General features: G+C 55.4%; 1 protein-coding gene across 14 annotated transcripts in view; it reads right to left on the reverse strand.

Annotated features, from left to right (window-relative positions):
- The window catches only part of Emilin3 (elastin microfibril interfacer 3), a 33405-nt gene that overhangs the window by 3039 nt on the left and 16749 nt on the right, over window positions 1-13617 (reverse strand). For 6 of the 14 annotated variants that reach the window (XM_078051799.1, XM_078051798.1, XM_078051797.1 and 3 more), the window contains 11 exons: window positions 10721-10889; window positions 10079-10212; window positions 9853-9928; window positions 9488-9622; window positions 8635-8737; window positions 8026-8198; window positions 6668-6725; window positions 3647-3785; window positions 2638-2764; window positions 1782-1904; window positions 389-612 (listed from right to left, as the gene is read on the reverse strand). In XM_078051799.1, the coding sequence (XP_077907925.1) occupies window positions 389-612; window positions 1782-1904; window positions 2638-2764; window positions 3647-3785; window positions 6668-6725; window positions 8026-8198 (844 nt within the window). In that variant the 5' untranslated portion in view covers window positions 8635-8737; window positions 9488-9622; window positions 9853-9928; window positions 10079-10212; window positions 10721-10889. Of the gene's footprint in view, window positions 1-388; window positions 613-1781; window positions 1905-2637; window positions 2765-3045; window positions 6726-8025; window positions 8199-8634; window positions 8738-9487; window positions 9623-9852; window positions 9929-10078; window positions 10667-10720; window positions 10890-13617 lie in introns of those variants that run through there. The other 8 variants (XM_078051804.1, XM_078051802.1, XM_013360547.4 and 5 more) reach the window with 8 other exon arrangements.

Genomic DNA, 13617 nt, shown 5'->3' on the forward strand with positions numbered 1-13617 from the left:
ACTGAGCCACATCCTCAGCCCTATTTTGTATTTTATTTAGAGACAGGGTCTCACTGAAATGCTTAGCACCTTGCTTTTGCTGAGGCTGGCTTTGAACTCATGATCCTCCTGCCTCAGCCTCCTGAGCCATTGGAATTACAGGTGTGCACCACTGCGCCCAGTCCAAGAAGGTTTCTGATCTAAGTCTACCTTCTGGCCGGGCATGGCTCCCTCAGCTTTGAGGCTGGGCTCAGGGGTGGGGCCTGAGGTCTCACTTTCATGCCTCATATGAGATGTACCCCTCTCTGGGCCTGCCAGAGCTCAGCAAGCCTGGACCAGACCCTTCCCTGCCCTTCCACCGAGCCCAATAAACCTGATCACCTTGGAAAATGTCCAGAGGCAGACTCACCATTAGGGCTTGGGGCTGCTCTGCTGTAAGAAGGAGGCCTCGGGCCTGGGCCCAGTTTCCCTGAGGGAATCTGGGGTTCCGAATCCAGATGTGGTGAGTGAGCCCCATGGTCCGTGAGATGCTCAGGGCAGCCTTCTCCAGTGAGGCCAGGACAGCAGCGCCAGGCAAGGTCTGTCACTGTCTTGTAGCCAACCTTGTATTTGGGTCTGATCACTGTGTGATACCTGGGCCAGGAAGGGGAGAGGGTCCTGCACCTGTGAGCTGAGAATCCTGCCCCTAGTTGATATTTAGGGTCATCCGTGGACACTTGCATAAAGTTTGGATTTCTCCCCACCTCCACACCACCCCTTGGGTTTTCCTTTTTTGGTGTTTAAGGTAAAAGGCTGGAGTGGTGGGGCAGCTCTGAGTTCAGTGAGTGGAGAATGCAAGTAGAAGCCTGTACTTCTTCTGCTTGCTTGGGAAGAAGCAAGCAGAAGAAGGCTAGCAAGGATGTAGCCCCAACCTTCCCAAGACCACTTGGACCTTCTTTAGCTCATGCTGCCACAAGAAATCCCACTCGGGCTTTGGTAGTATCTCAGAGAACTCTGATGAAGCCTCAGCCCTCCCTGGAGGTGTGTGCCCTGGATTTGGGGCCAGCAGCCCCTCTCACTGCCCTGAGGCCATGCCTGGCTCCCACCAGCTCTTGGTAGTCTTTCCGTTCCTCTCCAGCCTACTCCAGGAACTCACCTCTGGTCAGAAGCTGGTAGTAGGGCACTCTGGTTCTGAGCAAGGAAGGGAAGGCTGAAGGATGGGGACAGGTCTCATGAGGGACCCCTCCTGTTCAGCCATGTACCTGTTCACCCACTGACACACTGGAGCACAGGTGTGTTTCCAGTTGCACACTTGAACTCCAAGAGGAGAACTGGGCATCACATCTGCAGCATCATGGGCCCTCCCATGAAGCGTTTCTGGCCTAAGCCTGGGCATGATGCTTACCTCTGGCCTACCTTCTCATGGTTGCCACAGTCTTCCATGGCTTGGCCCAGGCCCCCTGTGGCATCAACCACTGGCTGAGTGACCTGCTGTTCTCTTCCTCCCCCACCCTCTGCCTCCATCATTTCCTTCTGGCCTAGTACTGCTTCTCTCCTAGGCACCTTTCTCTTGTTCCCCTATGGTTTCAGGGCTATAACCTGCTCCGGTCTCCCTAAGTGATGTCCTGCCACAGGTTCAAAACCTTTGGGTCCTCCCTGGCCCCTCCTCTGGGACCTGACCACTGTGGCCTATGTGGGAACAGGTGGGCTCTTGGGAGTCTAAAGCCTGCAGCCCCTTATGGAGACAGTTCTGCTCTCAGCTGAAGGCAGAACCTGGGCTTGTGCCCAGAGCTCTAGAGAGAGTGAGCCTGGGGTGAACTCACGTGACCGTCCCAGGGCACTTGGGGCCCCATCCACACTGCCGGTACTCCGCCTTTATGTAGCTCTCCACTCCTTCCTGTAGGACGCAGGTCACGTTCCTACGCACCACGTACGCACAGAGGGCCCTACAGGGGAAAACGCCATCCCTGGAATATCTGGCCAGAGAGCCAGGCCCACTGAGAACCTACCCTCTTACCTCTACCTTTCCGTCTCAGGAGGAGACCAGAACCCCCACGTGTGTTGTCTATCCTCCTTGCCCCTTGCCTGGGATCCAGGATATTCTGGGTTGGGCCCAGTCCCACTGTTCTCTCTGGTCTCTGTGTCCTGGGTGGCTGGCCACTAGCTAAGCACTATACAGAACCTGGTATGGTGCCCCCCTGACCCCGGGACAGACCCAGCCCAGATTCTTCAAGTGCCTTGCCACATCTCCCACCCTCCAACTCCTTCAAACTGTTTATCTTGGCCTCAGAGCTTGGAGATCCCGACTTTGTGGCTCCTTTGAGACCAGGCTTCTCCTTCCTCCCCTGGCATAGCTCTCCAGCCCCTGCCTTTGCTCATTTCCTCGCTGGGACCAGGTCTTGTGCCATCTCCTCCAGGAAGCCTGCTCTGATGTGCTCAGGCCCACTGAGTGTTGGCTCTGGGCCTGGGCAGTCTTCTCCTCCAAGACCTCTCAGATTTAACTAGCGTTCAAATTCAGGCATGAGCTGACCACTGTGGACCGCCCCTCTCTCTCAGAACTCGCACTCAGTAACCCCTATCTCCTCTGTGGCCCAGTTACGTCGGGGCTCCCAAGGGCCTGCTGGGGGCTGACCACAGGAGAGGGAGCAGCTCCTAGAAACGCAGGGCTCCATCTCCTACCTAGCAGGGAGGGTAGAGATGGGAGGCCTCGTCTCGAGGGAAAAACCCCCGCGCTCCTGGCACCGACTGCCCTTCCGCAGCTCCCTCCACCTGGTCCGCTTCGCCCAGGAGTTTGCACACAGCGCAGCTGGAAAATGTTATTTCGCTGGAAAGGTTTCCGCGGGCACTGCCAGGATCCCAGCGCCTCGCCGGGCCCCCTCGGCTTATTTTCCTTCGCCAGCCCGGCAGCCTCCTGGAGCGTGGGGGCGCCCGCCCTGCAAGGCTTCGACCCGGGGCGCCGCCCCCTTCGTGCCGCTGCCTCGGGTGCCCGGGCCTCGACGCCCCCAAGCGGGTCGAGGCAGGTGAGAGCCGAGGCGCGCTGCGCGGGCCCATCCCTCCCGGTTCCCGCCGCCGCACGCCCGCGCTTACTTGTGCGGCCCCGGGCGCAGCCGCGGGCGCCATCCCGTCGTGTACAGGCTGTAGCGGGGGGCACTGGGCGGCGCGGGGCGTGCGAGGAGCGGGGTGCCCTTGGCCTGCGTCCCCGAGAGCAGCGCCGCGACGGCGCACAGCCACACCGGCAGGCGACGGCGGGCCATCGCGGCCCCGTGTCTCCACCTGGCCTCGCGCGCTGCCCGCTGCGGGTGTGTGTCCACCCGCCGCGCCGCTCCGCGCCACCTCCTCCTCTGGCCCGCCCGGTCCCTCCGCCACTCGCGGCCCCCGAGCTAGCTCACTTGGCCGCCTGGCGCCTGGCGCCTCGCGGCGGCTGCGTCCCTCCGAGTGGCCGGCGCTGCTCGTGGCTGGGGCCGCGGAGGGGAGGCGGGAGGCGGGCTCTGCGCGGATTAGCATAAACTTGGGGCCGCGCCGCTGGGCTCCGCCAGCCCCCTCCTCCGCCGCCGGCCCCCCGCCCCAGCTCCGAGCTGACGCCCGAGGGGCCGCTGCAAGCGAGAGGTTCAAAAGGGAACAGCTCCCGGGTGGCGGGGCGCAGGCCGCCGCGCCCTGGGAGACCCCTCTAAATACGCCCAGCTACTACCGTCGCTCCGGGCACGCGGTGAGAAGCAGAAAAGCCGACCCTCTGAGGCTGGTCCGGGCGCGGGGCTCTCAAGGAGCCGCTCATCTGCAGGATACGCTGATCTTAAAAGTCCACATGCACGGGGACCGCGGTCCGGGATCTGGAGCCAAGATGATGATGTTTGGGGCGCACCGACACCGCCTCCCCAGCCACTTTTGTGGAATAGGCCCAAGACTGTCTCTGTTGGCTAGCTTTGCCTCCAAACTCATCAATGTCTGGGAGATCCGTAACTCTATGGACTCCTGTCCCCACCAACCTATGCAACCCAGTTTGGTAGCCAGTTTGCCTCTCGGGTTCTCTGATAGGGTCAGTGTTATCTCTTGTCTCTCTTAGGTATGGTCTGCTCTGAGCCCCAAATGCCTGTCCCCTCTCTAGATCAGACTAGAATGCTGTGCTTCTTTGTGAACTCAGGCTCTGGGTTGTTATTAGCATCTGGTCAAAGAAAGCCTTTGGGTCTTTATCACAAGGTAGGCTGGGTTAAGCCGGGCTTCCTCTGTATTTTGCTTGAAATGGATTCTTTGAACCCATGCATTTTGGCCTTTACAGTCGTCTTCATTCACATCATCATCTTGTTGACTACTTAACTTGCAACGATTCTTTTGAATCATGATTCTGTCACCCAACAGAGTGGCACTTTTTTCTGGCTTCATCTTATCCATTCAGGGGACTGCAGCCACCTGTGTCTTCCACCCAGTGGCTGGTAGGTGGGATGAAGGCATGGACTCCAGGGCCCGCCTGGAGAGACCTGTTTCTAAACTGAGTTTGAGATGCGATTGAGTAAGGGATGCTGAAAGTGGCCACTCTGACACCCACATCTCTGCCCCTGCCCTCTTCCAGCCACCAGGGCTTGTGGGTCCCATGGGGCCTGACCTAAGCTGACCTGATTATCCTTTTTTCTGGACCTTGGAATTAAAAAACAGAGGCTGAAGGGCATCCAGCTTCAGGGAGTGGCCAACTAGTTCCCTAGGGCTGCTAACAAATAACCACTAATCCAGTGCCTTAAGACAACAGAAATTTTGCCAGGCACCATGATACATGCCAGCCATCCCAGAAACAAGGGAGGCTGAGGCAGGAGGATCACAAGTTCAAGGTCAGCTTTATCATGTATGGGAGGCCCTAAGCAATTTAGTTTCTAAAAAAAAAAAAAAATAGAAAGGGCTGGGATATAGCTCACTGGTAAAATGGCCCTGGGTTCAATCGCCAGTACAAAAAAATATATAAGTTTTCTTCATTTCGAAGGCTCAAAGTCCAGAATCAAGGTATACTTTCTCTGAAGGGTCTAGAGAAGAATTTTCTTGTTTGTTTTGTACCAGGGTGCTTAACCACTGGGCAACATTCCCAGCCCTTCTTAAAAATTATTTATTTTGAGACAGTCTTGCTAAGTTGCTTAGGGCCTCATTAAGTTGCTAAGACTGGTCTCAAACTTGAGATCCTCCTGCCTCAGCCTCCTGAGTTGTTGGGATTACAGGTGTACGTCACTGTCCCCAGTGCGGAGAAGAGTCCTTTCTTGCCTCTTCCAACTTCAGGTGGCTCCTGGCAATCCTTGGCATTGTTTGGTTTATACTGTATCATTCCAATCTCTGTTTTCATTTTCATGTGGGGCTGGGGATGTGGCTCAAGCGGTAGCGCGCTCGCCTGGCATGCGTGCGGCCTGGGTTCGATCCTCAGCACCACATATCATTTTCATGTGGCTTTCTCTCTTGTGTCTTCAAGTGCCTTTTTCTCTTTAAGTCCTCTCCTTTTAGACAACAGTCACTGAATTTAGGGCCCAACATAACTTGGTGCACAGAGTCCCATGTGCTTAGGAAACATCATCTTAAGTAATTATATCTGCAGAAGTCCTATTTCCAAACATGGTTACATTCTGGGGTTCCAGTGGACATGCATTTTAGGTGGAGGGGCTCTATTCAACCTACTACAGGAGCCTTTGTGGGATGGTAAAAGGATGCATCATGCATGCTGTAGCCATAGCTCTACAGAGTTATGGGGAACAGGAAGAGGGCTGGCAGGGGAGAGTGGGGCAAAGCCAGGGGTTGTGGTACTCATGGAGAAATATAGGGAATAGCTATTTGGTGATTAGCCATCGTTTCCCCTGTCTGCTTCCAATAACCACCATTTGAACTAACTTAAATGAGTTAGGCAACTAAATGATGTCTAAGATAGCCTTGCATCCTCCCCACAGATGCCCCAACATTCTATTCTCTAACTTTTAACAGAAATGTTCTAAACCATTTTCCTGGGGGCAAATACATAGCATCCATAACATGTCCTTGATCTTGGAACCACTGACTTCCCACTTTCCAGAAAGTGAGAGACATCTGAGGGGGTAAGATCAGAGCTCAGCTCCTCACCAGAGGTTGGGCTTTGACTGCTTGGCAGCACCGCCCAGCTGGCTCTGGGAGAAGACTCCCCCACCCCAAGAGCTATGATCTTTTTCCAAGGGGTCCCACCCCTTCCTTTCACTCCCTTCCCCAGCCCCAGATGTGGGACCCACAACTCACAGGAAAGAGGCTGGACCTTGTTTGAACTTGGAAATGTCCATGTAATAGGGGGCTGGGAAGACAGCTGGACCCCACATCCCCATTTCCCAGGTGGCTGACATCAAAAACCATGCTCTCTCTTTAATTGAACCCATTTGGGGAGCCAGGGCCTGGGTCCCATCGTGATTGAGGCAGAGGATGTCAGCACAGGGAGATGCTCAGGGTCTTGGCTGGATGCAGCCAGAGGCTGGGGTCTCCCTACAGATGAGGAGATCATTTGCGTCTGCCAGACAGGAAACCTAGGGAGGCCAGAGGTAGGGGAGGGAGGCACACAGTCATGTCTTCCTGATTCAGACGGGAGCTTCTCCACCGGGATGGAGACAGGCTAAGGGGTCATACACAGGAGCATGTTTTCCGTTCACACAAATGCTCAAATACATCCAGACACACTTGGCCCAATCCCAACTCCACTGTCACTCATGCACTTACACATACGCCCTACCTTCACAGCCCCTGGCAGCAGATTCACCACTCCCTCCTCAGGAAGACTGGAGGATGCCCTTGGATGACAAGAATAAAGTCTTGCATTTAGGGTTCATCACTGACCCAGAGAGAGGACGAGTAAGAACCTCTGCTGGGTACCAGAGCTTCCCTCTTTACTCTGTGGACCTCCTGAGGCTGCAGGAAAGAATTGGCTCCTAGATGCAGAGAAGATTCAAGAATGAATCCCAGGAAGGGGCAAATAAATAAACTCGTAGATGGTGAATGAGCATGGGGCCCTGGTGTGCAGGGTCCTCTGTGCTTGGGATACACCTTCTCTGCCTCCAGGCCCAACTCTTTCCAAGCTCCTTCCACTTCACCCCAAGTGTCTCTCTTTTTTTTCTTTTCTTTCTTTCCTTCCTTCCTTCTTTCCTCTCCTTTCCCTTCCCTTCCCATTTCCTTCCTTCTTTTTTTCTCTTTGTAGAACTAGGGATGAACCCAGGGCCTTGAGAATGTAGGCAAGCATTCTACCACTAAGCTACATCCTCAGCCCTTTTCCAGCTCTCTCCTTTTCTAATCAAGGCTCATCACACAAGCTCATTGAAAACCACACAAAGTTTTGTGGAATGTAGTTTTGCTAAAAGGACAGAAATAGAAAGCTTAGCATCTGCCAACTTTCTGGAAGAAGCTCTTCCTGCTGCAGATGAGCCCTGGCTCAGAGCAGCACAGTGCCTTTCTCCCCCAGCCAGTTGGTGGTAGCACCTGCCCTAAGGTACAATCTCTGAACTCCTCCCAGCCCTCTGTCCCTTCCCACTGGCCCTCACCAGTATCCTTTTTCTGAGAATGCACAGCTGTGTCCCCCTGTGTATGGGGCCACCTTTGGAGGTTCCAGGTAGCCAGGCTCTTTGTTTAGCCCCACTCTCCTGTCCATCAGCATGAGCATGCTCAAAGCCCGGTCATCATTTCAGTGTCCCCAGCATTATCAAAAAAGGTGAATGTCAAACCCACATGAGTTTCTGGGGATGTTTACAGTGACCTCTTCCAATTGGGCAAAAGCATGGTTTGTCCATGGCCTGGAGTAGGTAGATAAATGTGTAGCAGGAGGTGAGGGCTGAGAGGATGCAGAAATTGTGGAAACTGGACTCCATAAAGCACAGATGGGCTTCCATTGAGTGAGAGTGACTTAGAAGCAACTTAAAAATTGTGCGGTGCTGATGGCTTCTCAATGCAGACACATGCAAACCAGATGCAACCATTATGCAAATTATATGCAAAATACATGTGTGGGCCTCCTGACTATTACAAATGCCAGATGTGATCCTTGGGGACTCTGAGTTTAGTTAAGCCCTCTAGTGGAACAGAGAGATGATCCTAGCTTACCAGCAGCCACTTATGGTGGGCAGGAGAGACTGAGCTCCCAGATCATCTACACATTGCAGGAAAGAACCAAGCAAGAAGTTGATCAGACCGGGATTTGAATCCAAGCTCTTCCATTCACTAGTTGCATGACCTTCCTGGAGTCCTGTCACTCCTCTGAGCCTCAGTTTTTCCATCTATAAAATGGTATTATGAGGAAGAGATGAGAACTTGTGGTGAAACTCCTATGTGCATGATAGGGCACAGAACAGGCACTCAGTGAGAGGGACAGGGCTCACAGGTCCCATGCTTTAGATGTGATGGCTGCTTTTGCTTCCTGGCTGATGAGAGCCACCTCCCCTGAGAGGTTAACCTTTCACTCCAAAGCCAATGACTGGCTGCTCCAGGGACACAAAGCAGCCTCCTGGCCACGCGGGGACAACTTGTGGTTTATGCTGCAAAGCCCCTGGGTCAGGCATGGCCTAAATGCTACCTGACAGCCATGCATCCAAGCTCCTTTCCTCTCCTGCTTCCCTCCCTCCAGCGTTTATCCTGGGAACCCGCCCCCACCTGCCCCCATAAACCACCTGACCCTAGGTCTGCCCCTCAGGCTCTGCCTGTGGGAACTCCAACCTTGGGTGACAGATCTTCAAGCAGAGGGATCTGCAGACATGAGACCTAGTGTGGTCAGAGACCTCGATGGCAGGGACCCACAGAGGGTGAAGTGACTGGGTGCCTGGGGAAAGAGAAGGTGTTTAATCAGACAGGCACATTGGAGTTCCCTCTAGAGGAAAGTGGCCCTGGCAATGGGCATGGCGTATGGCCTGAAGGCAGGAGGGAGCCTGGTGTGTTTGGGGACCCTGCAGAGTTCTGGGTGGCCCAGGGCCCTAGGATGGGGAACAGTGCTAGATTCCAGAGGCTTGCAGGGCAAAGAGCTAACTGGCCTTGGTGGCTGAAGTGGGGCTCTGAGTGTGGCAAGGAGTCTGAACGCGGTATCCAGACTAGGGTCTCATGGCCCCTGCATTCAAGTGCAGGGGCAGGGGCTGGGGTCTGCATTTCCTGTGCCCACTACACCAGAACCAGGCTGGGCCTTAGGTGGCAGGCCTTGGGAAGGCAGCTGCTGGTGTATGTGTGGCACAGCTGGCTGGGTTCCAGAGGGGGCTGGAGCTGCTCCCCGCCAGAGGGGCCAGCGTCTGGGACTGTCTAGGACAGGCATGGGGGAGGGCTGGAGGGGAGCAGAGCTGCCAGGCACTGAGGTGGGGATGCAAGTCCCTGGGAAGGGCTCCCCGCCTGCTCTCCTCTGACTCTTCTATTCACGGGCACTGGAGTAAAAACCACACAGGATTACCCCTGGTGACAGAGGCAGTGGGCATGTGATGGCGGGTGTAGAGAGGCCACAGCCGTGGGGGAGGGGGCTACCCTCTAGGGGGAGGGGAGGGGGAGTCATTGCCATGGAAAACTCATGCTTGGATAGGCAGAAACTGACCTTCACCCAGACACTGTCCTTATCGCAGACCTGCTCTGATGTGACTCCTTAATTCATTGGGACATTTGCTGGGCATCCGCTTGGTACAGGAAGCAGACAGGCTGGCCCCAGGCTCTGTGCCCTAGGCACCCAAGACTGGAAGGGACAGAGGTAGAAGAGAGTTGGGAGAAGTCCTAGTGGGGGATCAGGACGGGTGGGGGCTGGGAGTGGAGCATGCGCTCCTGTCCCTCAGAGGCAGGGGCTCCAAGGACCTGCTGCTAGAGGGGGAGGCTGCGTAAGGCTGAGGACTGGGGAGGTTGGGGAGGGCTGCAGAGTCTCTTGGTCTCCAGCCCCTGTGAGTCTACTTGAGACTTCCTCCTACACACCTCTGCCTCTTCCGGCTGCACCTCGAGCTCCCAGGCTGTCAGTCCTGGATGTGGGGCCATCTCCTCCTCACAATTGCTGAATGCATGAGGGGCAGGTTTTATTTTATTTATTTACTTACTTACTAGGGATGGAAACCCAAGGAGTGCTCTACCACTCACTGAACTACATCCCCAGACCTTTTTATTTTATTTTGATACCGGATCTCACTAAGTTTCTGAAGCTGACCTTGAGCTTGCCATCAGCCTCCCAGGTAGCTGGGATTACACCTACTGCTGCTGCGCCCAGTTTTAGACAGGTCCTTCTGTAGCTGTGAGGTGGGTTCCCAAGGCTGGCTGGTGCTGGGATTCAGGAAAGAAATGCTGGAAACAGAGTGGGCAGGTTCGCTGGAGGGAGACTGGCAGGTTTCCGTGATGGGTCAGAGTCCCCGACCCCATACCCTGGTGGGGCCTGGCCTCTGTGGCATGCTTCAATGATACAAAGGGTTCCCTGCCAGGGCCTGACCACCCCACCCCCGGCTCCCTCTCTGCCCCTGTGCCAGCCCAGCTTTCTCCTTGTGCCCAGTTCCCACCCACCTGCTCTTGCCACCCATCACGTGACCCTTGGGGCCTTCCGCAGGTCGAGTGGAGGCCCCCACATTCCTAACTCTGCTGGCATTGACCAGCAGCCCTAGTTTCTTTGGGAAAGAGCGAACAGAAGGCTCCTAGGGTGGGAAGATCCTTCCCTTCCCTCCCTCACCCTGGGGGCTGTGCTGGGACTCAGGCCTCCCCCACCCTGGCTAGGTCTCACCCCTGTCCCCATGGTCCCATCCGCCCTCCTTCTCTTGTCTGTGGTTTCACATGGGTCCCCAGTGCCACTCGAGCTGCCCACCACAGGATCCAGGGTGTCTGCTGAGAAAGGAACAAGGAAAGCCCAAGCTGCAGGCTGGAACTTCCGCAAGTCGGAGAGGCTGGGAGAGGGCCGACGTGTCCAGAGAGACCAGGAGCGGCACTGGAGGCTGGCGAAGGGTCAGGCCTTCCAAGTTTCTGGCTTGAGGTTGCTGAAACAAGGAAAGAGGGGTGATCCAAGTTTGGAGGGAAGCCAGGTTGGGTTAGAGGTGCCTGAGGATCTCTTGGAGGAGAAGGATGTCCAGGGTCAACAGGATGTGACTGTAGTTGGGGGTCCTATTTGTCTGTTGCCTCTTTCCAGATGGGGGATGTTGGAGGGTGTTCAGCACAGCCCGCTAGGGCACAGTCAGGAGGCCACCCCACCCGCAACCAGGGCTCCTATCGAAGCCACAGAAGAGTGGCAGGCCGGTGGTCCTTGGGACCTCTCTCCTCCCAGGCAGCTGGTAAAGCATCTGGTCCGAGGGCAGGAAGGGTCTCCTGGGCGGACAGGCAGCGTCTGATGCCCCTGAGACTCTCTCCCTGCTACCCTGGGCTCCCAGCCCCCAGGGCGAGGGAGGGAAGGGAAGGATCCTCCCACCCTAGGAGCCTTCTGTTTGCTTTCCCAAAGAAACTGGGGCTGCTGGTCAATGCCAGCAGAGTTAGGAATGTGGGGGCCTCCACTCGACCTGGGGAAGGCCCCAAGGGTCACGTGATGGGTGGCAAGAGCAGGTGGGTGGGAACTGGGCAAAAGTTCTGTGCTGGCACCTCCCAGGCAGCAGCTGCCACCACACCCTCTCAGCTTTGGGTCCCTGGGGGGGTCCTCCCAGCCCCTCTCCTGGTTCTCTCAGGTCTTCCTTCCCAGGGACGCTCTCTCTCCTCCCTAAACCTCATTTTCCTTCTTCCAAAATCAGGAAAACTTCGCCCATTATTTTTATTCCCCAAATTGGCAGCAACAAACTGTTTTCCCCTCCTGAGGGGTCTGACTTTAGGCACTCAAGTGCTGGTCAGGCTGGCATTCCTGGGGAGTGGGGGAGGGTCACCCTCCTTAGAAGATTGGGCTCCATGACTCCTAGTGCAGTGGAAGAGAGAGACAAACAAACCAAAAGATTTCATAGCAGAAACAAGTATTCAAAACCTGCCCATCTCATGTCTGAAACCAGAAAGAAGTTATCTCATTGGCAAAAGTTAAGACCAGGGGTACCAAGAGATCACCAGAGTTTGTGTGGTATATAAGAAGAAAGCTGGGACTGGGCATAGTGGTTAATGCCATCTGTAATCCCAGTAACTGGGGAGGCTGAGGCAGGAGGATTACAAGTTTGAGGCCAGCCTCAGCAACGCAGTGAGACCCTGTCTCAAAAGAAAAAAAAAAAAAAAAAAAAAGGGCTGAGAGTGTTGTGCAGTGGTAGAGCGTCCCTGGTTCAATCCCTAGAACCTCAAAAAGAAGGAGGAAGGAAAGAAGGGGTGGGGAGAAGGAGAGGAAGAAGGGGAGTCGGGGGAGGAGGGGAGGGAGAAGGCAAGACTTGATGAGAGCCCGGGAGGGAGAAGTTTCCTGGCGACTCAGAGAAACTGTAGGTGAGGACTTGGCTTTTACAGCCTGGAGACAGGTGGGGATGCTCTCTGCGTGGGCAGAGTCAGGGTGAAGGGGTCGGGAGTGGAGCCAGGGGCGTGGAGGGGAGGAGGGATGAGCCAAGTTAAATGCAGGTACTTGGGTATGAGCAGGGTCAGAGAAGTGTGGGGATGCTGAGGCAGAGGAGTGGGCCGACAAGATCTTAAAAGGGATGGACCAGGCCCCTGGGAGGAGCAGTAGATGGGGAGGAGGGTGCTGGCGGCAGGTGCGCTGGGGGCTGAGAGGGAGGCCGGGAGTGGAAATGGCCTCTGCTGTGTAGTGCTCAGTGGGAAGTGAGGTTTTCTCCAGAGGTTTGGGGCCCCAGGATGGAGGGACATTTAGATAAGGCCCAGGAGAAGTGGCACTTGGAGGAAGAGCTATCCTGCCGCCTCTGCGGTGGCTGTAAGGCTGCCAGGACCAGTGACTGCCCACTGCCCTCTGCAGCTTGAGGATGGGGACTGAGAAGGGCTTGCTCCCTGCTCCAGGGCTGTGGGGGCAGATCTGGGGAGGGAGGGGAGAAGCTGGCGGGACTGAGGCTGCTCTCCTGACCAGGTTCCCACAGGAAAATAAATCTAGACTCGGCAGATCATGGCAGGGCTTCAAAAATTGCCTGAAACCAGGTATGTGAATTATGAAACCCAATTTGCCTTGTGGCTGCTAAGGTTTGGATGTTGTCCTCACCCAAACTCTCATGTTCACATGTGGTTGCCAATAGAATGGTGTTGGAGGTCTCTCTCTCTCTCTCTCTCTCTCTCTCTCTCTCTCTCTCTCTCCTCCTCTCCTCCCTCCCCCCTCCCTCCCTCCCTCCCTCCCTCCCCCTCTCTCTCTCTCTCTCTCTCTCTCTCTCTCTCTCTCTCTCTCTCTCTCTCTCTCTCTCTCTCTCTCCTCTCTCCTCCCTCCCCCCTCCCTCCCTCCCTCCCCCCCTCTCTCTCTCTCTCTCTCTCTCTCTCTCTCTCTCTCTCTCTCTCTCTCTCTCTCTCTCTCTCTCTCTCTCTCGCACTAGGCAAGCATTGATCTACATCCCCAGTCCCTGGAGTGGGGCCCTTTAAGAAGGATCAACACCTTCTTTCAAGACTGGATTAACTCTCTTGGAAATGAATTAGACCTCAGGAGACAGTGGGTTGTTAAAAAGTGCTCCTTTGTCCCCTCCTCTCTTCCACACATGCCTGCTTGCCCTTCCCTTTTTCCACCATGCATGAAGCATGTGGCCCTCATTAGAAGCCTAGCAGATGCCAGCACCACGTTCTTGGACATCCATAATTGTGAGCCACAATAAACCTCTTTCTTTTACAAGT

This window comes from Ictidomys tridecemlineatus, chromosome 5 (assembly GCF_052094955.1).
Source record: "Ictidomys tridecemlineatus isolate mIctTri1 chromosome 5, mIctTri1.hap1, whole genome shotgun sequence".
NCBI lineage: Eukaryota > Metazoa > Chordata > Mammalia > Rodentia > Sciuridae > Ictidomys > Ictidomys tridecemlineatus.